The sequence below is a fragment of the Lotus japonicus genome, chromosome 1 (genome assembly GCF_012489685.1).
Source record: "Lotus japonicus ecotype B-129 chromosome 1, LjGifu_v1.2".
In the NCBI taxonomy this organism is placed as follows: domain Eukaryota; kingdom Viridiplantae; phylum Streptophyta; class Magnoliopsida; order Fabales; family Fabaceae; genus Lotus; species Lotus japonicus.
Window position 1 is genome coordinate 116,274,187 of NC_080041.1, and position 24,510 is coordinate 116,298,696.

The window sequence follows — 24,510 nt, forward strand, 5'->3', positions numbered from 1 at the left end:
TGTACGCCACCTTCTCCTTCTTTGTCCACTTAGTAGTCTTGGCCCTTTCCTCAGACTTTTCGGCCTTTAGCAATTCGATGTGCCTCACTCTATCTGCGAGTAAAGACATATCTCGAATATACTGAGTGTCGATTTTCTTTCTAATGGAATACTCTAGACCACCAGCGGCTAAGACAACTAGCTCGTGTTCAGGGACATGGGTGAAACATCGAGATTTAAGCATCCTAAACCTGTTGAGGTAATCATCAATTGACTCTGCTGGCTTTCTTTTGACACTAGCCAAATCTTTCAAACTCACCTTGCACTCTCCCCTAAAGAACTGCTCATGGAAAATCCTTTCCAATTGGGCCCATGTATGGACTGACCTAGGAGCGAGGGTGGTGAACCAGGTAAATGCATTCTTAGTTAGAGAACTCGGGAAGTACTTCATTTTTAAATTTTCGTTGATGGCTAAGTCCCCTACTTCGATTTGGTACCTAGCTATGTGTTCTACAGTGGACTCTCCTGAATCCCCCGAGAACTTAGTGAATTTGGGGACCTTCCAGCCTCGAGGAAGTTCTGATTCGAGAACCTCCTCTGTAAAGGCCGACACAAAATGAGGTCTATTCGCGAAACCTACGTTGAAGCCATGTTGGTTCAACAATTGTTCTACTACGGCAGCAACATTTTGTTGCCCCCCAGCATTCTGGTGTCGAATTCTTTCTAACACACCATCAGCATGTTCTTCCCTGTTCACCATGTACACATTTTGCAACGGTGGCTGCACTGCCTCGTTCCCCCTAAATAAAGGGTTTGCCCCCATATCTTGGTGTTGTGGCACTTGATAGCGCACAGGGGCGGGGTTAGGCAATGGGATTTGGTTAATCCCTGGTGCTGGTTGGATTTCGACTGGTGCCCCCAGGGCTGTCGCCAAACGATCCATCTGACGTGCCAAATGCTGATTATTGGCATTATTATTTTGGAGCACTGGATTAAGTAGTTCACCTATATGTCGAGATAACATGTTAACCATTTCATGGTTACTATCATCTACTTGCTGCCTAATGGCTTGAAGTGAACCAGTATTCATACCTGTAGATAAATAAATTTGTAAACTAGATCCAGGGATAGGAGGGCTAACTCGACTCCCCAAATTTAGCATTGTTCCATTTGCCCCAAAAGGGGGTATGCTGAATGGAGGAACATTTTCAGGGAACGTCGAATACGTGTCTTGTATGCCTTGCATCATAGACGTAGGCATACCATAAGGCATGTTTTCCCTCGTAACCGTTGGAACAATTTGTGCCTGTACTGATGTAGATACAGGCATTTCTGCAGTTGCAGAAATTGCTACATTCTGGGTTGGCATAGTGGTGCCATGCCCCATTCCAGTAGACACTTCTTCATTATTGTTACCGCTACTTCCCCCGGGGCTACTCTGATTACCCACGTTAGACCCTTGAGGGGAGGTTCTTCCTCGATTACTTGCCATACTCACAGTCTTACCACTTCTCAGGTGCATATAAAACGTAAATCACAACCAGGGCAAGTAACAAGTACCAAGTAGCATGCAGCAAACAAAACACACAAAACGCTTCTGTAAAACTTAGTTTTCACAAAAACGGTCCCACTGGGCGTGCCAATTTGTTTACGTGGATTTTTGGTAAACAAATATCCTCTTAGTTCGACTAAAGGAAGTTTAGATTCAGGGTCCTTTTGAGAAAACGCTTTGCCAAAGTATTGTGTGTGTGTGTGTGTTTTTCGACAAAAAAACGAATTGGTTTAGACAGAACTGAATTTCATTAAACACGGGTCAATTACAAAGGAGTCACATACATAAAATAACACAAAAACTAACAAGAGATGTGGATCTCGACAAGAAAATGCATAAAGGAACTGGGAATTAAATAAGCTTAAACACGAGAAAACTAAAGCGTTGGTTCTGCAACATACTCCTCCATCATCACGTTGTGCTCCTTGAGTCTCATTGATGCGGTCATTTGGAGCTTTTGGTGAATTTTCAGAGTTTGAGTTGGGAACCCCCTTTTTCTGCTGCTGCTTCTTCTATTTATAGTGCTGTTCCTGCCCACGTTCTTGGCGGTTTTTCTTGGATGCATGATGGCTTCGTGGGTTTTGAATTTTGGCGCCATGCCCCACGTTTAGCCGGTGGTCTTCGCGCACGTGACTCTATTGCCACGTGGATGGTTCTGAGTCGTGGGCAACCGTTGCTATTCGTGGCATCGTGGGTATATGCACGTGCTTGTAGTTGCTTGTTACTCGGTAACTGCCTCTTCCATTAAGATGATCGAGATTTCTTCATCTGCTGAGTTTGTCGAGATATAGCTCTCACTAACTTGACTTTGAGGGACACCGTGTGCTGAGTTGCCGGTTTCGCCATAACCCTTTCTGTCGAGAACCCACCTTTGCACCATGGTGTCGAGAGTCGTAGTACTCGTAATTTTTAGCTTAACACAACTTCATATATAACATTGGCATTTATAGGATCAATCATATTATTTTGACACCTTTGTGAATGGCTTTTAGCTTAGTTAAATTCAAGAGAGAAATAAACATTTATGAATAATGTTGATGCTCAAAGAGCATGAAGTTTTCAACCTATTTTAGGCCTTCTGGAGGTCTCCATTGTGTTGAAAAGTTGTCAAAAAAATTGGGTCGAAAATGTGAAATGGGATTTGTCCAAAATTTTGGTGAAAATGTGGTATATGAATCTACTAAATTTTAGGTTGAAGATGGTTTTTTTAATACAAGTTTGAAGATGCTTATTCTCGTATAAAGTGATGAAATTCATGAAAATTCAACCTTTTTTCTTTATCTTTTTCACGTGTCTTTGTATTTAGTCAAAATTCTTTAATTTATTTCTCGATGAACTTTGCCCCACATATCAAGCATTTGTAACTACTATGGCCTGTTCTGGAATCTCGATTCTCTTCAGCCTGTTTTCAAACTTATATAGCCAATTTTTTTAATAATTCTTTTGAGACATTTCCTATTTTTTGGGTTTCTAGCTAGGTTGTGATGAAATGACTCTTGCTCTGTTCTCGTTGTATGGGAAGCTGATCCTTTCGAGTCAAAGCGTGCAGTGGTCCTTCGGTGCAGTTGGCTATGAAGTTGTTGTTGTTGTGCCTGAAATCAAGGTCTTTGGATGTCTTAGATGTCGTTTCTTCCATTGTTTTTTGGGTTGTGATGTGGTTCTCCAGTGATTGAGGTGGTTGCTGATGTTAATGGAGTTGGTCATGACTCATGAGGTCGTTATTTGTTGCGCCTAAAACTATAGCTAGAAGGGCTAGGTGTTGGTTGGGTCTTGCACATTGTGTGTATGTTTTCTTTGCTAGAATATTTATTGTCGTTTGCTTGTTTTATTGGTATTGTACTTTATCCTTTTATTCATTATTGAGATGATTTCTTTCACAACTCCTCCTTGTTAATTCCATAAGACTTTTGCTTTAGAAAAAAAATACTCAGTTATTTTTCTCCAATTTTTTTTTACGTGAAAGTTTACTAACTTTTTTCTGTCTTAGACGAATGTCTTTGATCACCTGATTGAGAAACTGTAATTATATCTCCCGATGAATGATTTTTTCGAGGTTTAACATATATCATTAGCCTGCGATCATTAGATTTGACACTCCACTCACTAGAAATGTCACCCCACTTACGGAAACTTAGTTTCCGAAATATTTCGAAAATAAGGTTTCCGAAGCATTTTTCACTCAAAAATGGGATGTTACATGTATTTTGCACTACAAATCACGAATTAATTTCGGAATCTAAGATTCCGAAATAATTCGGAACTTAAAAATCCGAAAATGAGAGGTGTGAAATCTAATGGTTGGGGTGGCAAATCCAGCTTTCTTAGCCTGCGAGGTCTAGCTCATTTGTCACAAAATCAACACTCTCTTGATATTTACTGAGCTTTTTAAGACATTTTTTTCTTTGAAATTAACACGTACACTTTTTTCATGATTGCACGGCTTATTTGTATTTTGTGATCGAACAACGTGGTTTAACTGTTTAAATGATAAGAAAGGTCCACTTGTAATTTTTTGGTATTGTCTCACATGACACAGTTTTAAAACAGTCCCAAATAAACAAATAAAGGCATGACACGTGTTATTTCTATTTTTTTATTTTTTATTTTTAATAGTCACAAGATATTCAATCTTTGAACCCCCAACATTTTACTAAACTAAATTTAGTCCCAACTAATTTACATTATTATACTTTTTTCTCAAGATGTAATAAATTATAATTTCGACCCTGAAAAAATCGTATTTTCATCGTGAACATCATCTTCTTCTTCAGTCCGCCGTCGTACGCCCCGCAGAGTGCCGCTCGCCGCAAACGGCTGACGCTCGTTGTTCGCCGATGATCACAGCTCGCCGCATCCAAGACCTAACAATGACGATGGCAACAAGTCGAGCGGCGCGTATGGCGAGGGGATTTGTAGGCGAAAGATTTGTCATAGTTTTTGAAATACAACATAAAATATTGATTGCTGAAGATTTAAAATATAATTTGATAAATGTTATGGGTTAAATCATAATTTATGATATCTTGAGAAGAAAGTATAATAATGTAGATTAGTTGGGACTAAAATTTAGTTTAGTTAAATATTGGTGTTAAAAGATTGAATATCTAGTTAATATCAAAAATAAAAAATAGAATTAATACGTGTTATGCCTTTATTGGTTGCATTTGAGACTGTTTTGAAACTGTCTCATATGAGACAATAGCCAAGAAGTCACCGACCCACTGAAGATATTTAAATTAAAACACATGCATGGCAAGGTGTTGTTAGTACGGGCTCTGCGGGGTTCACACGCCAGGGCAGACCCAGAAAGCAAAAGAAAAAGTGAGGTTACGTTGGGGGCCAGCCTGCTCTTTCTAACTCGTGCAAGTCCTCTTCATCACCCATTCAACTACATCTCTTTCAAAAATTTCTTTTCTAATTGCATCAAAACAAATTCATGTGATGATACTCAATTCATACAATACTCTAGCTTTCAATATCAACAAGCAAACAACGAAAAACATATGGGTATTGGTTGGGTGGGATGGTTGGGTGAAGGGTCCCGGGTTTGAACTTGGAATAAAGATTAGGTTACTAACATTTCTAACAACTAACATATACCTATAAAAAAATTAAATGAATATTTTTTTTTCTTTCAAATTTTTGTTTATATATTATAATTTTAATCATCACAACAAATAAGTGATTAGTTCAGGTGACAAATACCCCATTTTCCATAATCGCCTCCCATTAAAAATGCATATGCTAAGACCAAAAGATTTTAACTAGCAAAAAAATATGTTCAGATCAATGAATATAATTTCAAGAAACTCATTGTAGAAAAAATTCAATTAATTTCTTCGTCCCCTGTAGTGAAAAAGAGCTAGAATACATTTCTTTACATCTACATCTTCCTGCACTGGCAATGCGAGGCCTTCCGAATATGAACGAAATAAGAGGACCATTTTACATCTCAAGAACAACAAGATCTACCGGCACGTAGAATTTGCTGACGTTAAGTGGAATATCCTGTAGGATATATACCCATAGGCCATAGCATATATGACACATGTTGATCGATCTGGCATTTGCAAAGGAATAGTTAATTGTGGGTTAACGTTTCAGATCAGTCAAAATGAACTTCTTAATTACTCGATTATATTTTCATGAGACTCAAGCTTAATTGCACCAAGATCACAAAAGGCACCATTAAACAAATTTAATAACATTTTTGTCTCTCACTTATCACGTCTCTCACGTTTATAGAGCATCTGGTGGGGCATTCCTTTGATATTATCATTTAACACCACCAGATCAAACATCAGAGTTAGAATTTTCATTTTATTCCCATGTTCTTTATATGTTTTGTCATATTTCTTCCTGATTCCTATCACTAACTATTTATCTTTATAATTATTTTGTTTCTTCTAAATTTTTTTGGAAAGTTCATTTGAATTTCATTAGATCTCTCACACTTATGTCGATGTGCTTTTTGTCGTTTCTTTCTCAATTATGTGTGCTAATTTTCTTATTTTCATTCGCTTGATATCTAGTAATGTCTTTATGCTAAAGTATGTCTCTCTTTGTCTCTAAATAGATATGCCATTATTACTCTATATGCAATAATATATATATTTATTGTTTTTTCACCCAAATTCTTCTCAGATTATCTAGCAGTGTCACCCTAATTTAGGTGTATTGTGGATGCAAAATACCGACAAGCTACTGGAACTGCCAAAGAGGGATGTGTCTTTTTGGTTTGTCTTGGTGCAGTTCTGCATACTTAGTAATAATTACTTTTGTTTTGTAATATTTTACTCCATTAGTTTTTTAAGAGTTGTTTGTTCATGGAGTTGTCACCTTTGTCAACACTAGAGCCATCTTTTGAGTTTTTCAGTTTAAAAATAGCTTGTTTCAGTTATTAGTGATTTTTAATTTTGTATGTGCTTAAAATTTCATGCTATATAGGTAACTATTTTGGTTGATCAAATAAGCTTGGAACCATTAGCACCCATGAATGTTTGAAAATACTTAAATAATTACCTGCGAATTTTTCTGCAAATATTTTCTGCGAAATTAGCTGCGAAACATTTGCTGCGCAGTTATTAGCGATTAATAGTGAAGTTACCTGCGAAGAGTTTTGCTGCGCAATTTTCAGCGATATTTTATGCAAAATTTGTTGCGAATTTATCTTTACCTCAGAATAATTTCGCAGCAATTTGCGTAGAAACTTTCTGCGATTTCCAAAAATCACAGCCAACATTATCCACGAAGGCATGGGTATTTGAAATTCGCAAAATATTTCGCAGGAAACGTGTTTCCTGCGAATTTTTGAGCAGAATTCGCAAGAAAATGCGCAAGAAATTGACGAATTTCTAGTAGTGTTACTAATTGTTGCAGTTTTGGTTTTCTATCCAATATTTAACAGTTTTTTTTATCAAAATTAATTAAAAAAACCAGAAACCATAAAATTATTAATCGGAAAACATAAAATTTTTCTTCAAGCCTTATGTGTAAAAAACTGTTAAACCGTGATAAGTGATGGACAAAAAATGCTATTAAAGTATTAAACAACAAATGATTTCCAATCATACATAGAATTTCAAAAGTATCCATGATCTTCTAATTTTGAGGGTAGCGTATTCTGAATTATAGCGCTTCACCCTCAGCTGGAGCTATGGTTACATTCTCTTCAAGCGCGCCTACGCTTATTAGTTTACATTTCATTCGAGAATTTTGGTATAGTTTGGTGACGTCACGGAATAGGATAGAGCAGAACGGAACGAGACAGAACATGATAAAACAAGATAATATTATGTGTGTTGTGTTTGGTAACTCTAAATCATTTTAAAACTAAACTATAATTCTAATTACATATAAATAATCACGCATGTTTAATAAAATCGAATATAAAAAATTGAACTCAATTGATATTATATATAGATCATCATTGTGCTTATTTTGTTATGTAATTACTTATTTAAAAAAAATCACTTTTTAGAGTATGTAGGCATTTATTGTATAGCTTTCTAAGAATGAAATGTTAATATATATATATATATATATATATATATAATTTCTTAAAAAGCTCCTTGTATATTTTGATTTTCTAACTTGTGTTTGGCCAATCTTTGAAGTTTGAGGAATGGGCATGGAAACATATATAAGGTTTAATTGGTAGAGTACTGGGTTCCTCAAGAAACAATTCAAGAAAAATGGAAGCAAAGCATCAAAATTACAATAGAAACCTGAACGAGATCCTAAAGACTTAGAATTCTGCCTCAAAAATTGTCTCCCAATGTTTTCGAACATGAAAATATATTAAAATAGGTTGAAAATTCCCGTTATAGAACCATTTTTTGCAACTGGTGCTATAGCACCAATTCCAGGCACAATCTGTGCTAGAATTTTCCGAACCAATTTCTATCGTGCTATAGTATGATTTCTAGGCTAAAATGACACAACTTTTAAGCTAGAATTTCCAAAACCAATGCATCTCCGAATTATGAATTTTTCCTTGATTTTCTCCATTTTTTTTCTTTATCTCTTTCTAACATAAAACATATAGCAATTAAAAAATGATAAAGTTACCGGCTAGCTTTGATCACATTCTGACTCGGTTGGGCTCGTTCCTATCTCCGGCCAGCGGTGGGGTACCTGCGATTCCGACGGATAGAGCTGTGCAGTCCAAGGCGACTTGGTGCAGACCAGGGGGCGTGATAAAACTGAATTTCGATGCCTCTTGGACAGCAAATGCAGACGCGGGGCTGGTATGATAGCAAGGAATGAGAATGGAGAAGTAATGACAACAGCTACAACTTATCTAGTCCGTGCTCCTTCTTCTCTAGTGGCAGAAGCTTTGCCTTTCTGGTGGTCCATTTCCATGGCAAGGGATCTTGGCTTTGTTCAAGTGAATTTCGAGACGAATTATATTAATAGAGTTTTCTTTTCAGTGTAGAGAAAAAAAATCAATAGAGCATTTTTTTCTTCAAAACTATCATCATATTTAATATGAGATAGATTGTTTTTACTTTCCTTTTTGTAACAAAAAAAATATTTAATATGAGATAGATAATGAGATTTATAAATACTAGCTTGGAGAGAGATGTTTATAAGAAATTAAAAGAGTAATTTAAGAAAGTGGATAAATCTTTTTATAAATTTATTACTTGTAACAATTTTTCTAAAATAAAAAAGAATTAGGTCAAAGTGACTTATATATAGGAGTATAGGAAGATAGGAGAGAATATTATTTTGAAACGATACATTTTATATTAATATAAATAAAATACTATTTTCACTAATTGTCCACATTAAAGATAAAAACTGAAATATATAAAAATATTTTAATTTCAGTTTTCTTTTATGTATTTTTCAATATATATTTGGTGTGTTATTCTATAAAATATTTCAAATTTTCAATAACTTATCAAAAAATATTAATTAACATAAAAATAGTGCAGCTCTAAAAAGCCATACAATAGTAAGATGTTCCATAGTGGTATACATATTTTAGGAAACTAATGCATTTTTCTCTAATTTTTTCCACCTATATATTTATTTAATAAATTTTCTCTCACTTATCATCTTTTATATTAATCAACCACAACTTTTCTCTATTCCAAAAAAACTACATTATTCTCTATCAAATTTAGAATTTAATAGTTGCACATTGTACTAGTAAAGCTAACTAAGGATATTTTAGTAATATTGTACTATCAATTATTGTCATCTACTCTTGTATCATAATCTTAAACAATAATCTTCTTAGAACAGATGAAATATTTGTTAGAATATTTTAACGGAGATGATAGAAGAATATCATCATACTAAAACTTTCAAACCAAGTGAGTTGGTATAGTGATTCAACACTTCATCCTTTAAACAGGTGGTTGGGGGTTCGAATCCCAACTCTTGCGAATAGAAAAAACTCCTTGGCCAATCCCCTATCGCTTAGTGCGCTGACCGTGGGGCGAGGGATTAGTCTCACGGATGTCGGCTGTGAGAATACCTTGGTTATGAAAAAAAAAATCATACTAAAACTTTCTATGTTAAATCATCAAGAACATACATGTTAATATTAAGAAAGAAAAAGCGTACCCGGATCGAGGAGAATCTTAATGTGGAATTGAATCCATGAGAAACTTGCATGCAGAATTGAATCTATGATGAAGTTAAATCCATGATGAAGTTGATGTGGAATCATACCACAAGGGCTTAACTTAAAACTATGGTGATTTGATCTTCCAAGACAATATGCACAATTATATTCCTCATAATCAAATGAGTGTCTCATTTCTAATGATGAGATGTTAAAAAAAAAATTATGCATATGCCTTCATGATCATATCTACACATTATAAAGTCTATATCAAATGAGATGTTATAACCCTAAAATTAATGCATAGTATATCACTCTTACAAGGGACAATTTTTAAAACATACTTAACATTAATACATGATGAATTATATATGTGAGTACATATATTATAAAAATATCCAACAGTATTTATATATGTAACTCCATACTCATACTATATCAAGGCATTTTAGAGCGAACTAATGGTAAAACCCATTTATCAAGACAATGGAGTAATCTGGAATTCTCGATTGCCACTGAGGGAGAGGCCAAAACTTTTTAACCCAATCTATCACCTCATCTCTTCCCATAAAACGAAATCCAGATAACATTACAATCCACACTCATAACCAATCACACCACCACACGTATCATGCAGACAATACATCACATCACATCACCCCCTCATGACTCAAGACTGTCCCTCCCCCAAAACTCTCCACCTTTTCCCTCACTATTCTCATCTCACTCCCTCCCTCCCTCTGTTCCCTTCTTCCTCCCTTGAATGAGTGAGAAAAAAACAAGTGTGTTGAGTTAGTGCTAGCTACCTTTGGTTTGTGTAATTGTGTTGTATGAAGTAGTGTGCATTCATTCATAAGACAACAACAGAATAGGAATCCATATGTGCAACAAGAATAGTCCAACTCAAACTTCAGAAGCTACACAAACAACAAACTCAATTATGAAGAAGAAAACCCAAAAACAACACATCAAAAAAGAGTTATTATCTTCTTCTTCATCTTCTTCATCTTCTTCTCTGAAACCGCACCGACGCAGAAACAGAACCAAAACCCGAAAGCCCAAGTACTTAAGCCTCCGTCTCCAACTCTCTCAATCCCAACAACCCGAACCCGAATCCGAAAGCCTGACCCACCAACAGAAAACCCACAATCTGAACAACAACCTCTTCACCGACGACAGGGACATTATGCACGAGGAGAACAACGTGGCGCTGCTGTTCACCTCCGACGGCGGCGCCACACTCACCGGGCTCCTCGAGGACGAGTCGACAACGACGGCGGAGGGATCGATGTCGCCGTCGGTTTCGGCGATGACGTGTCCGCCCGCGATGGAGGGGTTGGTGAGGAAGGCGATGAGGAAGGGGCGGGGGAGCGGCGACGGGGAGGAGGAGAGGTGGGTGTGTTACTCGGAGGTGGTGGAGGAGATCAAGAAGGAGATGATGACGACGACGACGGAGGAGGTGACGAGTTACTGCGGCGGTGGTGATACGACGGCGACGGCGGCGTTTGGGTCGTTGTCGTTGAAGCTGGATCACGAGGGGATATTGAATGCTTGGTCTGATAAAGGGCCTCTTTACATTGGTGATGAGGCCCCACAGGTTGTCCCTGATTTATTCAATGCTGGCGGTTTTCTCCATACTGCATTTCCTCCCAATGTAACTCTCATCTCACTCTTATTCTGGATTTTAGTTCTTTTTTAGCAATTGATTGAAAAATATAATCAATTTGTCAAGATTAGATTTAATCATTAATTTAATCAGTTGCTAATTGCTATAGTTAAAAGGGGTTGAATAATGAATCTGATTAGTTTAATATTTTGTTTGTTGTAATTTGATTACGTCATGTATTTGTTTATTAGATTTTGTTGGGGATCTTGAAAGAGAGTTTATTGTTTGTTTAATTGTGTTTTTGGACTGTGCCAATGTTGAGTGCTATAGTGCATAATTTCATTTTGATGTAGTTTTTTTTTTTTTTTTTTTTTTTAATTCTAGAGATGTTCTGGTAATTAACTTTGATTTGGATCCGGTTTTCCTTGTGCTTGATTTGGGGCCTTTGCCCTGAGGTAGATGACTGAGTATGATGTTGGGCATCAGGATCTTCTCATGTGGAATTTCTCGGGTGTTTCGTCATGTTGAAATTTTGTATTGATTTCGCCTGTACTTGTTTAATCCATACACGTGAAGAGAGAGGAAGACACAATTTCTAGAGAAATTTCACATATGATTCTAATTCATGACCCTAGCTAGTTTGAGGGGTTGGACATTGTTGAGATTTATGTTATTAATTATTATTACTAATAATGAAAGTAGTAATGGAGCATCAGAAAGGTAGAGGCAGGGCAGTGGATGATCTGAAATTGGTTGATTTAAATGGATTTGAATGAGATTAGAGAAATTCTTTTAGGTAGGTAGGTAGGGGTTGGAGCTGTGCAACAAGTTGTGAAATTAATGTATCATGACATAAACTTTTTCCCTCCATGTAGTGATTTTTTATGATGAAGTCAATTAATTGCTTGCTTTTTGGGCATACATGCAGGTTGCATCATGGGACAGTTGGGGGGTTGATGTTGTTGGGAACACATGGACAGTTCCTGAAGATAACAAGACGAAAGTGAAGCAAGAAATGGATTGGAAGGTGGGGCAGAGAGAGGCTAGTGTGCAGAGATACAAGGAGAAGAGGCAAAACAGGCTCTTCGCTAAGAAGATCCGTTATGAAGTTCGCAAGCTCAATGCTGAGAAACGGCCCCGGATGAAGGTACTATACTATTCTAAACCTCTAATGTTGCTATTGTGGAACATTGTTTGATATAAAAACTTGAAAGCAAAGTAAATATATGGTTAATCACTAAATCCATTTTGGCCTTGGATAAGGCGTTATCAAAATAATGCACCTTTCTATGAGATAATTTAATTGTTAAGTTTCATCATGTTTTTCCATTCATTCTATTTCCTTAAAAAAAAAATTGGTTTCCCTCTTGGAATGAAAATGAAAGAAATCTTTAAATATCAAAAGTCATTAAAATTGAAAGACATTCTACATTCAAGAACTTGCCTTGCGTAGTATAATTAGCTTATTCTATAAAGGCAATAAAGCCATTTATTCTAGCTTTCCCATCAATGTACTACTGCATCAAAACTAGCTAGTTGCCATTAAAAGAAAAACGGCATATGTATCAAATGCTAACTTTCTCTAAGACTAGATCGTGGGTTTAGGTGGGAAAGGGGACAAGGGAAGGGTTTTAAAAGACTTGAGCCTGTTTGTATTTTTTGCAAAACTGGGAAATTGCTCGTTCAGAGGCATATTAAGGAAAATGAGGCATGAGGTTACTTCTTAGTTTTTGCCTCAGAATGAGTTTTTTTTTTTCTTTCTTTTTACTTAAAAGACATATAGGCACTTTCGTGCACCTTTGATTTTATAGTTTCACATATGCCTGATTTTAGTCTCAATAGTTTTAATTGCTCCAATGAAGTCCAATACTTTGAAATTGAATAAATGTGGGTTATGTTAACCTATCTTCTAATAGTTAACGGAAAAAGGGTATCATAACTTTTAATGTAGATGGCAAGTTAAAACCACTGTCACTTGCCACCGTTGAGAAGCCTCACTTTGACTAGATATATGGTTAACATAGTCTTATGAAGGGTAGAGCAACCCTTACCCCGAGTTAGATTTGGGGTAAAGTTAAGCCTAATCTGATTACTGGAGATAATACATATATGGGCAAATTCCATGCTGCAGATGGGGGTGCATTGAGAAATACCAAATTAACAAAAGGGATGACCAAAATTGTCCTTATAAAGGATAGAGAAACCCTCGAGCTAGTTTTTGGGGTAGAGTTAGGTCTAACTCAAATTCTAAGAGCTGTGTCATAAATTGTAATCTACGTCAGTTTCTTTCATTAGTTAGGACCAAATTTGTCCATTTTGATGGTAGACTTAGGGTGCTTTTGAGAAAACAACTTAATTAAGTGTTTATGACAATAAGCGTTTATCCATAAGCTCTTAAGTTAATTTGATAAACTTATTGAAATAAGTTGAAAACATGTTATAGCGCTCAAGAATAGAATCATTTGCTACATTTGGTTATAGAAATTACCTAAGTTGTCAATCCCGGCGGTAACCTGGTTTCCCATCCCATTCTAGCCATGTCCTGGGATGAATTTTCCCGTCCCAACCCAGTTCACTGTCCTGGCCTTCTCGGATGGGATCCCGGCCAAAATCTCAGTGGGATAACAGTTTTCCAAAAATGCCCACAAATGTATTTTTAGGGGTATTTCCGGGTTTTCAGAACGGAAAAACCCCTAGAACTTTGATTTTGTTTTATCTTTCCCTCTCTTCTACCCACTTCGAACCTCTTCTCCTCTGTTCTATCTTCGTACCTTTCTCTTCAACCCTGAACCGGCTAGTGACTACCATGACAGGACTTCCAACCTTTCTCCGGCGAGCGTCACCTCTGTTCTACACACTTCGACCCTCTTCTCCTTTGTTCTATCTTGTATCTATCATTGATTTAGTATGTATATATATGGTATGGGTTATACAAAATATAGACAAAAATTCACTATCCCGGCCATCCCACATTCTAGGATCCAGCTATCACAATTTTGAGGCTGGCCGCAACGACCTGAAAAATATTGAGTGCTATACTTGCTTGCCAAAAAAATTAGTCTTCAAAATCTTTAATTTGTGGTCATTCCTTCCTGCTATAGACATGCTAAATAATTTGTAATAGAGTACTTGTTCTGGAGCTGTTTTGAACTGTATTTTTTTTTTTATACGTTTTGCAGGGACGATTTGTGAAGAGGGAATGAGAAGTGTAGACTGTAATAGGCCACCGTTCCTAGTAATAAGAGTTAATGTTGTCAATATTACAGCGTTGAAATAGATTTTTTCTTGCCTTCTGTATTTTTGTAAAGATGGTGGGTGGTTCTTGATAAAAATCCCAGTGGTACTAGGATTCAGTCCTGGGAAAGTAGTTTATGTTCAACTGCTGTTTTGGGGGGTCCTCTATACTCTCGGGTAAGTGCATATTTGAAAATCCTTTTGTAATTGATTCTAAAGTTAGAATCAATTCTGTGGAGAAGCTACGCTTTTGTAAGTAGCTTCTGTGTTTCAGAATTGATTTTAAGGAAAAAAGAAGTTGATCCAAACATGTTATGAAATTGCCGCTTGTCAATGTTTGACACATGTTTGATCTCAATCCAAGGTTTTAGAAACAGTGGAATATGCTGTACAAGTACTGCCATATGTATAAGTTTTTCTCTTGCAATATCTAGCAAATTGATAAAATGTTTTGGGAATTAAACATTGGCCAAGAAATCAAATCTGGGAAACTCTTGAAGGAAGTGTTGTGTTGCGTGACTACAGCCCCCGTTGCTATATCTTAAATGAAAATGAATCCTTCCATTGGAATCAAAGTTAATGTTCAATCAATTTTATATAAGTTGACATCTGGAATATATTTGGTCAAGAAAATGGGAGCAGAAGGGAAGCAATGTGCTACTATACTTATGTTACCCGATTAATTTGTTGATTTTTACTGCTGTTTTTTGAAAAAGAAAATAATATTCTTGTAGTTATTGTTAGGACTTAGGAATGCCAATAAGGTCAAGACACACATAAAAGTTACTCAATTAGATGATCGTTGGATAATAAGGTGGAAAATAACAGTTAGCCCAAAATCATTAGGGATAGAAACATCTTTTTTTAGCTTTTATCGTAGTCTATTGTGAATTTGACTTTAGTGTGATTTTGCACTGTACATCTGAGCATGGGGTTATTTATGTATTCGATGGTCGTGAGTCTGGATTTTCACAATATAGACCAAACAAACATGATTGAATCATAATTAAAGGTTAGTAGTTAGTAATGTTAGGAAATTAGTTGAATCACTAGGGTTTAAATCCTGACGTCTTTACCCTTTATTTTCCCTCAACCCTTATGCCTACTACCTCTTATTACTTGAATTAATCCTTGGAGACTCTACTATTTCCTCTTAATGAGAATAAAAGTAGAGAAACCCCTTTTCTTGAAAAATGTTGATAAGGAGATGTTCTTTTAAAAATATAATATGCTGGAGAGAATTGTAATTTGTAAAGAATCTCTGGCGCATATGATCAAGTTCATACAAAATGTTATCAAACTGTGAAAATTAGTGGAGCAGCATAAGCTTACACACTTTCAATTGAAGAAATTAGAAATGCTTCCAACGATAATGAAAATTACATTAAGTTCTTCCTTCCTCATCTAACTCAAGTGAAAAAGATCCATAATTGCATTCAATTTTCTCCACCTTCCTTAATAGTTAGCACTTAGCACTACTTAACAATGAGTTTGATTAATTAGTCATACACTGGGTAGGACTCTTAAACACGCAACTCCTTCAGAGCTGGATCCTTTAGCAGAAGAACCTTATCCTTGTTTCTAACCCCAACCATATGTAGATATTCATCATTATCTCTCTCTTTCCCCTTGAATAGAAGCCTTTGCTCTCTGGGCTCCAAACTTGTTACCAGTGACAGAATCATTTTCAACTCTCCTGCAATTATTATAGTGGTTCCCAACTTTTGTCATAAAAGCTTACTTAAGGATTATCTTATAATCTGAAAAATTAAACTTAGAGTAAGGTAAAAATCAGTTTATCTTTTCTCCGAATCAATATTGAAACTCATAAACTACTCACAAAAGTTTTTGGTTTAAGAGTCAATTGTAGAAAAATTGTCAAACATGCGCTTACACATAAATGAAATTTTTTTATTTTTTCAATTTTAACAAAAAAAAAATATAATAATTTGGAGTTAGTATGAGAAAGGGATGAGGTAAATTACCAAAAGTTGATGTGGCTTCAATAGAAATGTCATGAGACTCTGACACAGTTGACACTATAATTGTGATCATCCCATCCCCTGAAATTTGGTTACTGATCTCCCTTTTTTGAACAAGCATGCCACCAGGCCTTATTTCCCATTTGGTTTCACTATTGCTTCTGCAATCTTTTTCTGTTTGTGGTGTTGCTTTGTTCCCATTTCTAAGCTTGGAGCTGCTGCTTCTGCTGAACCTCATTGACCTCAACCTTACCATCATTCTTTCTTTCTCTTGAAAGAAGTGGCAGGGTGAAGGGAAAGGAGAAATAGAAGTTGAGTAGTTAGTTCAGTTATATAATACTAGAAAGCGTGCATCAAGATGAAGAAAAGTGTATGAATATACAATTAAATAGTTGCTCATTAAATACTGAAGTGAGTGTCCAGCTTACCTAAATATTAAGTTGGAAATGTTACAAAAGTTAGACATATGCTTTATAGTGACACTCAGCTGACATAGATTTAACATCGGCTTTTAATTGTTACTAATGTTTGCATCGATTAAAACCTGCTGTTTAACTATATGTCAATTGAATGTCAGCTAAAAAGCAGATGTGAACATATAATCACTCATTTTAAGCTGATCATCATGTAGTTTAAAATAAGAGCATTGAAAATTACTTTTAGTGTTTGTTTCTCCGTTTACAGTATCATATACTATATACATCTGAATTCTGAAATATTGGAACTGTGCATAAAAAAAGACATGGTTTGTTTAAGTGAGACCACATTACCAAACGGAAGACTTAAAAGAATGGGAAAGCCAATGAGTTTTGAACACCTGAAAGACAACGTAGGCATGGCTCTTTACTTCTTTGTCCTGCATTTGTGAAAGACTGTGGCACATGGGTACAGGGTACCTTAGAACACGCTCGCTTGATTGGCGGGCCAGGATATAAGGCTGTTCTTCTAAATTAAAATGAACTCGTTTTTCTTGTTGTTTGGTTTGATTCTGATTTCTTGTTGTTAGGTGAATACAAGCTTCAATTATTATGGTAATTGTATATTTTTCTAAATTGAAATGAAATTTTTTTTTTCTTCTTGTACAGGGTAATTGTATATTGATAGCGACCACTAGTAATTGTATATTTTTCGTATAAAATGGATTACTTTACATTGACTTGAACGAGCCTAAATCATACTTATATAACGGTTAAGTTAATTAGTTTGTCCATGTAGTTTCAATTTATGCTTCCCTCAAACCTTGACACTAGACTCGGCAACTGCCTCAGAACAAGCACAAAAGTATATGTGTGAGAAGGTTCATTGGTTCAATCTTCTTCTACTTGTTAACTTCTTAGTTCTAACTTAAAACGTTAAAGTTTATTCGCACGTACCACCCTACACAACATGACCTTGCATTAAAGACTCACAAAATCATTGGAAGCTCGTTATTGTCCCCTCAATTAACACTCACCGAGTGATTTAACCGGATTCATTCCTTCAAGTTAATGCAATTCTTAATAGAAATTCCGTGTGAGGTAAATTAATTAGCAGGGGGGGTTATTCAACCATGAGAGATAATGTGCACTGGGTGTGGATTAATCGTTTGTTTTTCCATTCCGAGGAGTATTGAAAGGATTGGTCCGCATGCTTAAAATGAACTGGCCTTAATTCAGCATTGGCATTGCGCATCAGGAGCAGGGAACACTATACACAATTCATTAGTCTAGCTAGCTAACTACTCTAAAGAAACAAGGAGTTTGGGGTTGTTAGATTTGTCACCCCAGGTAATACATCTAACACCCAGGCTTTTTAAAAAAATGGTAGGAGTACCCTTCGGAAGATAACATTCCGAAATATATTGGAAACATGATGTTCCGAAACATCATAAAAACATGATATTGACTGTTCTCCCGACTTACCTATGGAAGTTTATGTTCCGAAAAAATTTGGAACTTTAACTATCGAAAATAAACACAGAGGAACATTTTGGTATTTCTCCACTTTTAAGTGGGGTGTTAGATCTATTGCCTGGGGTGGCAAATCTAACACCCGGAGTTTGGAACACAACAATGTAGTCTATATGGCTAGCTAGGAATCACAATAAATTTTTAATGCTAATAAGATGAATGGAGATGAAATCATGGATTTAATAAGGCTTAGATCTTGGATTTGGTTTAAAGCAAAGGTTGATGGGTTTACATATGATATTCTCTCTCTAGTTGGTACCTAAACTTAAGCTGAGAACTTAAATGTGGGAGTTTTAGTTATAAAATGGCGGTTTGAACCGTCCTTGTTTAGTAATCCAAATCTTCCTTTTCTACGATTCGCTCATGCCAGTCACGAATCTAATCATGGATTTTGTTCTCGCAATGGTGAAAACCTTTCAGTGACAATCCAATCAGGTAAGAGATTTAGGGTTCTGCATCTCTTCTTTCTGCTAGTCATTTCAATTCTTGCACACTCTGTTTCTTCTTTCAATTGTTCATTTCTGAGTTAACCCTAGCTCAACACTGATCTATCTAGAACTCTTATTATCCTCTTTGGTTTTTCCGGGAATCTAGCTAGGGTTTAACCTTTGCTGCTTAATTTGATGCAGATAGCCTAGGTCCTTCATTGTTTGATAGCATCACTTGCTACTAAATGTCATTGGTGGACTTTTCACACTTTACTTACTTGAAATTGCATTAGTACCAGAGTTCCTAACAAATGCAATTACTTTGAAGGATGATGTCACATTGACACTACTATAGTATGGGAAAGGTTTATGAACTGGGTGGTCCTCAGGTCTTTACTGTGGATGAATAGGTATATAATCTGATACTATCTCCATATTGGTTGTTGTTTATAGTTCATTTCTTGTCAAAACAAGAGATACTAATTGGAAAATGAGGAGAAGAAATTAGTGAAATGATGTAAGGACCTTTATGTTAAATGCAGGCAGAGCATATGTAGATATTATTCGAGAATGGCCTTGATATGCAAAGGTGTGTTCATCACTTTATTTTATTATTACTTATGTTACTGTTATACTTTGGTTATTTATAGATAATATTTTGAGGGAACAATAGTAGACAAAAATATGCAGAAGGTCTTTTTATGTTTTCTTTCCCTTTTCTTCATTGGACTTTTCCTACCAAAGTTCCATCCCTAACAATGATTTACAGTACCTGATAGTCCTGACCACCCTGAAGCAATTATTTAAGAGAAGTGGAAAAGAAAATTAAGCCCAGGAGTAAGCGAACCATAATTTTGCAACCTTTAAGCAACTATGTTGTATTTACAAGATATCTGCAGTTACCCATCTTATTTCCAAGAGGTGGTTGCTACTTGCTACCACCCTACAAACTTGTGTGGAAATGAAACAAGTTGTTCCTCAAGGATACAACTTAAGATTGTTATAGGTGTTCTTCTAACTGGGGTGACAGCAATCTTTGCCCCATTGTTGGTGACATTGGTTCGTAACAAAACTTGTCATGTTTGAGAAACGTCTTCCAATCCCAGGATGAAGACAGGGTTGGGGCTTGAACCTATTCTACAATATACCAGCTATCAATTTCAATTCTTTATTTCTTTTGGTGGCTGCTTAATTTGTTTGGTCAATTCAGTGGTATGATCTGTCAAAGATTATCAGTTGTAGGTTATCTGATTCAGTTGGTTTAGGTTGTGTGAGTTTCATGCTGTCCAAGTTTAGCGCATCAGGTCTATGTTTCTCAAAGTTCACAGGCCTAGGTAATTGGTTTATAGAGGTGATGTTAATGCTTAAAGAGGTTGGAGTTTTTCATTGAAGAATATAGTATAGGTTGTTGGCAGGTTATAATCAGGAGGATCTTCTTTTCTCTTGTGGCCTTTTTTTGAAAGGGACACTTGTTCTGTTTTGGCTTCTTTGCTTTTATTTTCTTCTAGTTGCTGTCTTTGTGGTATTTGGTTTATGTTTTTGTTTGTACAGACTCTTGTGTTGTGTTTCTTGAGTATTCCTTCTGGTCAATTAATTTAGAAGTTTTCGGCTTAACAAGAAAAACAATTACAACCTCTATTACGTATATATAATTATACACCAATACATTCAGTATACTGCTAAACCATCTATATATTTGGTGGTGTATGTTAGAATTTCTCCTAAGTTGAGGAGCGCACAAGACATATTCAATTAAAGAATGAAAGATAAGTCTATGATTCCTTAATTTAGCTGATATACATGAAGATTTACTAAGAACGAGGATAATGAATTTTGTAGAATTGAAAAACAGTTGATTTATTAATATATTAGCTATTACATCCTGTGGACGAATTTATTAATATATATTACTTTCTTTTCCTGAAGAGGAATTTATTAATATATTGGTTGTTACATTCTTCTCCTGAGGAGGAATTTAAGAAGCGTGGTTTTTCCCAGGACAAGCTAGCAATGATGCTGCAATCAATTGCTTCTCAGAAATTCCAGCATTGCACATGTTGGCAAAGGCCCTTGTGTACTTCCTTCCATAGCTTGATAAGCCTCCGCAATGCCTCTCATAAGTTTTCATCTGCGTGAAAAAAATATAAAGCAAACAGTTAGAATTTGCATCGGAGTCCGCTGAAGCTGAAGTTTTCTTTCAAGCCGACCGGTGGTAATGAGGAATTAGATTTGTTAATTATGCTTAGTTACCAGCGTCTTAAAACATTCCCAGTCATCAACAAGAGGCTGCCCTGCCGGACGAACATGAACCATGGTGTTGGAGCTTTTGTCTTCTCCAAACAAGAGATTCCCTATGAGATTGACACTCTTATCCACATGCTTCCTGTGAGCCATTTCAGCATCTAACTCTTTCTGGGCTTGTAACTTCTCATTAGAACCGTCCATAGCCTTTTCCAACTGAAACAACATTAAGAAACAAATTAAATAGTTGATTAAAATATCTTCCCATTAATTGATATAGAATGACCAGGAAATTAAATTTACCTTATGCCTTAGATAAAATAATTTAGCATCTCGTTGGCTAATAAGTCTTGATGGATCACTGGATGGTTGATATGGAATTGCATTATTGTTGGTGGTGAGATTGAAGTTTTGATAAACTTCATCACGGTTTGAACCAAGGTATGTCGCAAGATAATCACTTCTCATCCTCATGTCTCCATATTGCATCACGTGAGAATGCATTTTTGGAGGCTTAATTGTTCTCTTGCGAACCTATATATACAATTTTCATTATATATGTTCAGTCAAGGTTATTATCTATACATACCAGATCGATGAAGTAATTAATTAAGTTTTGACTTACATGTTCATATTGTTTTTCCAGAGTTTCTTTCGTCGAATCATGCTTGTCACTGTTCCACAATCAAGACAATTAATATTAATTGCATGTCTCTAATAAAAAAAATTAAGATAACGATGATTAAATTAAACCATATACAATATAATACAGATGGATATATATATATATATATATATATTTATATATACCTGTCTTCCATCCATGAAACGCTGTAGAGGTCTCCCAAACAAGCGTTATAATCTTCATAGCAGTAACATGCCCAACTATCTTCCTCTGCATTTGCAGCAGTGGTTGCATAGATGTTTATGTCATCTGGAAGAAGTCCTTCAAACATGCTCCCAGATTCACACGCTTCCAAGTATATCACCTTCAAATATATATAATTAATTTCATGAAATATCATTATTTATTAAAAATGAAAAGTAAAGAAAATAACTTGACATTAATTTAATAAATTATAACATAAATATATAAAATACATCTACGTACTCACCATCTTTTTATATGAATTTGCGGCATGTTTCTTCTTCAACGCATCTACAAGCTCGTCGGCTGTAATCATATCATCTAGCATGCCTGCTCAAATAATTATAGAGGGAAAAAGTATTAAAAAATATAAAATAAAGGTTTATATAATCAAAAGACTTAATTATTTTGTTCTTAACGCGAAATGCAAAATCGCACGGCTATGAGTTTCTTACCTATTATGCCGGTATTGCCGTGGTCCGTGTAGTAAATGAAAACGATGTCGTCTGGACCACTGTCCAAAACCTTCCCACTACCTCCGGTGGTAGCACTTTTGTTGCCACTAAGCACAGCGAAGAAGTTTTTTACACTCACCGCGTCTCCAGTATAATCCTAAACAAATTTTATTTTGTCCTTGGTTAGGTTATATCATACATATACATAAAATAGTGCCCATTAGAACCAGCAACCAGCAAAATATGTATGTATATGTGGATAATATACCTTGGGAACCCCTTCATAAACATTTGGACCATTTCGTTTGTTAAATATTTTGCCAGGCCATTTGTTTTCTTTATTGTTGGCAATGTCATCATACATGAAAACAATGATGTTTTCATCTGGAAGACCACCTTTCTTCAGAATCTGGTAGGCATGGCAAACATCAGCTTGGTGCCTGTAGTTGCCGTACCCATAAGAACCAGCAACCAGCAAAGCCCATCTCTTTCCCTCTGTTGATGACTGGTGATCACCAGTCACTGCCATACTCATCCAGAGTAATGCTATCACTGGGATCAAGAAGCTGATCCAGCGATTCATTTTGTGTGTGTGTGTGTGTGTGATTTGTGGGAGAAGAGTGAACAATTAGTAGATGAAACAATACTAATACTTAGAGTGATAAATGTTTTCAAGAGCTCTCAGTGTACATAATCGACTCAGCATGCAGTGTATATATAGTAGCTCATAGGACGTGACGTGTGATTTTTGTTTTGTTTTGCTAATTAAATTGCTATTGCAATTCTGAACTGAGTGTGGTGAAAGCTAAAGGTTTCCCAAAAAATATACGGCTCCTAGGAACTGAACTCTCTACTTAGGGATTCAAATTAACAACCACTTTTTACCACTGTGACCGATACCATTTGGTACGTGTGAAGTTCTCTTTGCTTAATGGGAGTTATTCATCAATTTAATTTTTTTTCTTAGAATTTAGATTTTATACAAATTAGGGGCGGGGTGCCATAAATCTTAAGTAAGGAATTGTGAGATAATTTAATTAAATTTACTAAAAAACTATTAATTCATGTTAAAAGTGGTCCAGACTTCTAAGAATATTTATTGAGAAACAAATAAATATTTCATATTTCTTAAAATTTCTATATAATTGATTAATGAATTAAAATATATATTTATTTTTTATCACATTTCTAATCTTGAGCAACTATTTTAAGCCTTTGCCTAGCGGTAATCACCCGTTCAGTGGTGTACCGTTCATCACTCGTAACTTGAACATATGGTTCATGATCATGCGAAATAATGTTTGTAATTTAAAAAAACGACAGTAAAATAATTGTCCAAATATTAGCTTTTAATTGCAAATTTGTTATTTTCATCGCTAATTTGGTGGCAGTGTTTGAATTTCTCCTAATTTTTGAATATCATAAAATGCTATTTTCATAGCTAATTTGATAGCAGTGTTAAAATTTATCCTTATTGTTGAATATCATAAAATGTTCTCTCAGGCATGTCATAATAGCTTCCATTTCATCTTAGGGGTGGAAGGAGGTGAGGTTTTGATGATGATGAAGGCTTTGTCCTAGGGGGAATGACAAGCAAATGAGCTCATAATGAATAAATTGATAATAATTTTTTTTTATTTGACTTCATTAGATTCAAGAATGAGCGGTACAAATTAATTAATATATATAAGGGTAATTTCATCTCAGAGGCACATCCCATCTTAAGTTTCATGTTAATCTCAAAGGCTCATAAAGTCTAATTAGACTTCATGTTGATCAAACAGAAGCCCATAAGATCCAATCATGTTTCATGTTAATTTCAAAGGCTTATTAAGCCAAATGAAGCTTCATATATATATATTTTTTTTTTACAAAAACGGTAGAACAAATATAAAACACCTCCAAACTACGAGTAGGGGGCGCGTTAGTGGGCATGCTGAGGAGACTAGCAGAGTATCACTCATAGGTAGGAGCGCTAGAGATCTCCTTGACGAGGGTTGCCCATCAATTGAGATTTTACTGGACGCAAAAGGATTTGACTCTTCGACCTATGCGTAGGTGATGGTTAAACCCAAAACTCGCGGTTAGTTATGCAACCAAACCAAGTTGCAATAATGAAGCTTTGTCATGGATGAG

The 24,510-nt window shown here is 35.7% G+C and overlaps 3 protein-coding genes and 1 long non-coding RNA gene across 4 annotated transcripts; 2 read left to right on the forward strand and 2 right to left on the reverse strand.

Moving 5' to 3' along the window:
• Nucleotides 1-9,902: 9,902 nt before the first annotated feature.
• Nucleotides 9,903-14,809, forward strand: LOC130729620 (uncharacterized). The gene is made up of 3 exons (XM_057581428.1): nucleotides 9,903-11,265; nucleotides 12,146-12,364; nucleotides 14,397-14,809. Exons 1-3 carry the CDS (start codon nucleotides 10,492-10,494, stop codon nucleotides 14,418-14,420), a joined length of 1,017 nt encoding a protein of 338 aa, XP_057437411.1. The 5' UTR covers nucleotides 9,903-10,491; the 3' UTR covers nucleotides 14,421-14,809.
• An 877-nt stretch (nucleotides 14,810-15,686) lies between these two features.
• LOC130729622 (BAG family molecular chaperone regulator 2-like) lies at nucleotides 15,687-16,792 on the reverse strand. Its single transcript, XM_057581433.1, has 2 exons — nucleotides 16,437-16,792; nucleotides 15,687-16,147 (listed from the first exon to the last, which is right to left on the reverse strand). Exons 1-2 carry the CDS (start codon nucleotides 16,690-16,692, stop codon nucleotides 15,975-15,977), a joined length of 429 nt encoding a protein of 142 aa, XP_057437416.1. The 5' UTR covers nucleotides 16,693-16,792; the 3' UTR covers nucleotides 15,687-15,974.
• Nucleotides 16,793-18,470: 1,678 nt separating this feature from the next.
• Nucleotides 18,471-20,945, forward strand: LOC130729624 (uncharacterized). Its single transcript, XR_009016063.1, has 4 exons — nucleotides 18,471-18,817; nucleotides 19,012-19,220; nucleotides 19,353-19,399; nucleotides 20,809-20,945. It is a non-coding gene; the product is annotated as an uncharacterized LOC130729624 (long non-coding RNA).
• LOC130729618 (vacuolar-processing enzyme-like) lies at nucleotides 20,642-23,070 on the reverse strand. Its single transcript, XM_057581426.1, has 8 exons — nucleotides 22,643-23,070; nucleotides 22,375-22,531; nucleotides 22,167-22,249; nucleotides 21,862-22,040; nucleotides 21,677-21,725; nucleotides 21,355-21,585; nucleotides 21,061-21,267; nucleotides 20,642-20,938 (listed from the first exon to the last, which is right to left on the reverse strand). Exons 1-8 carry the CDS (start codon nucleotides 22,955-22,957, stop codon nucleotides 20,786-20,788), a joined length of 1,374 nt encoding a protein of 457 aa, XP_057437409.1. The 5' UTR covers nucleotides 22,958-23,070; the 3' UTR covers nucleotides 20,642-20,785.
• Nucleotides 23,071-24,510: the final 1,440 nt, after the last annotated feature.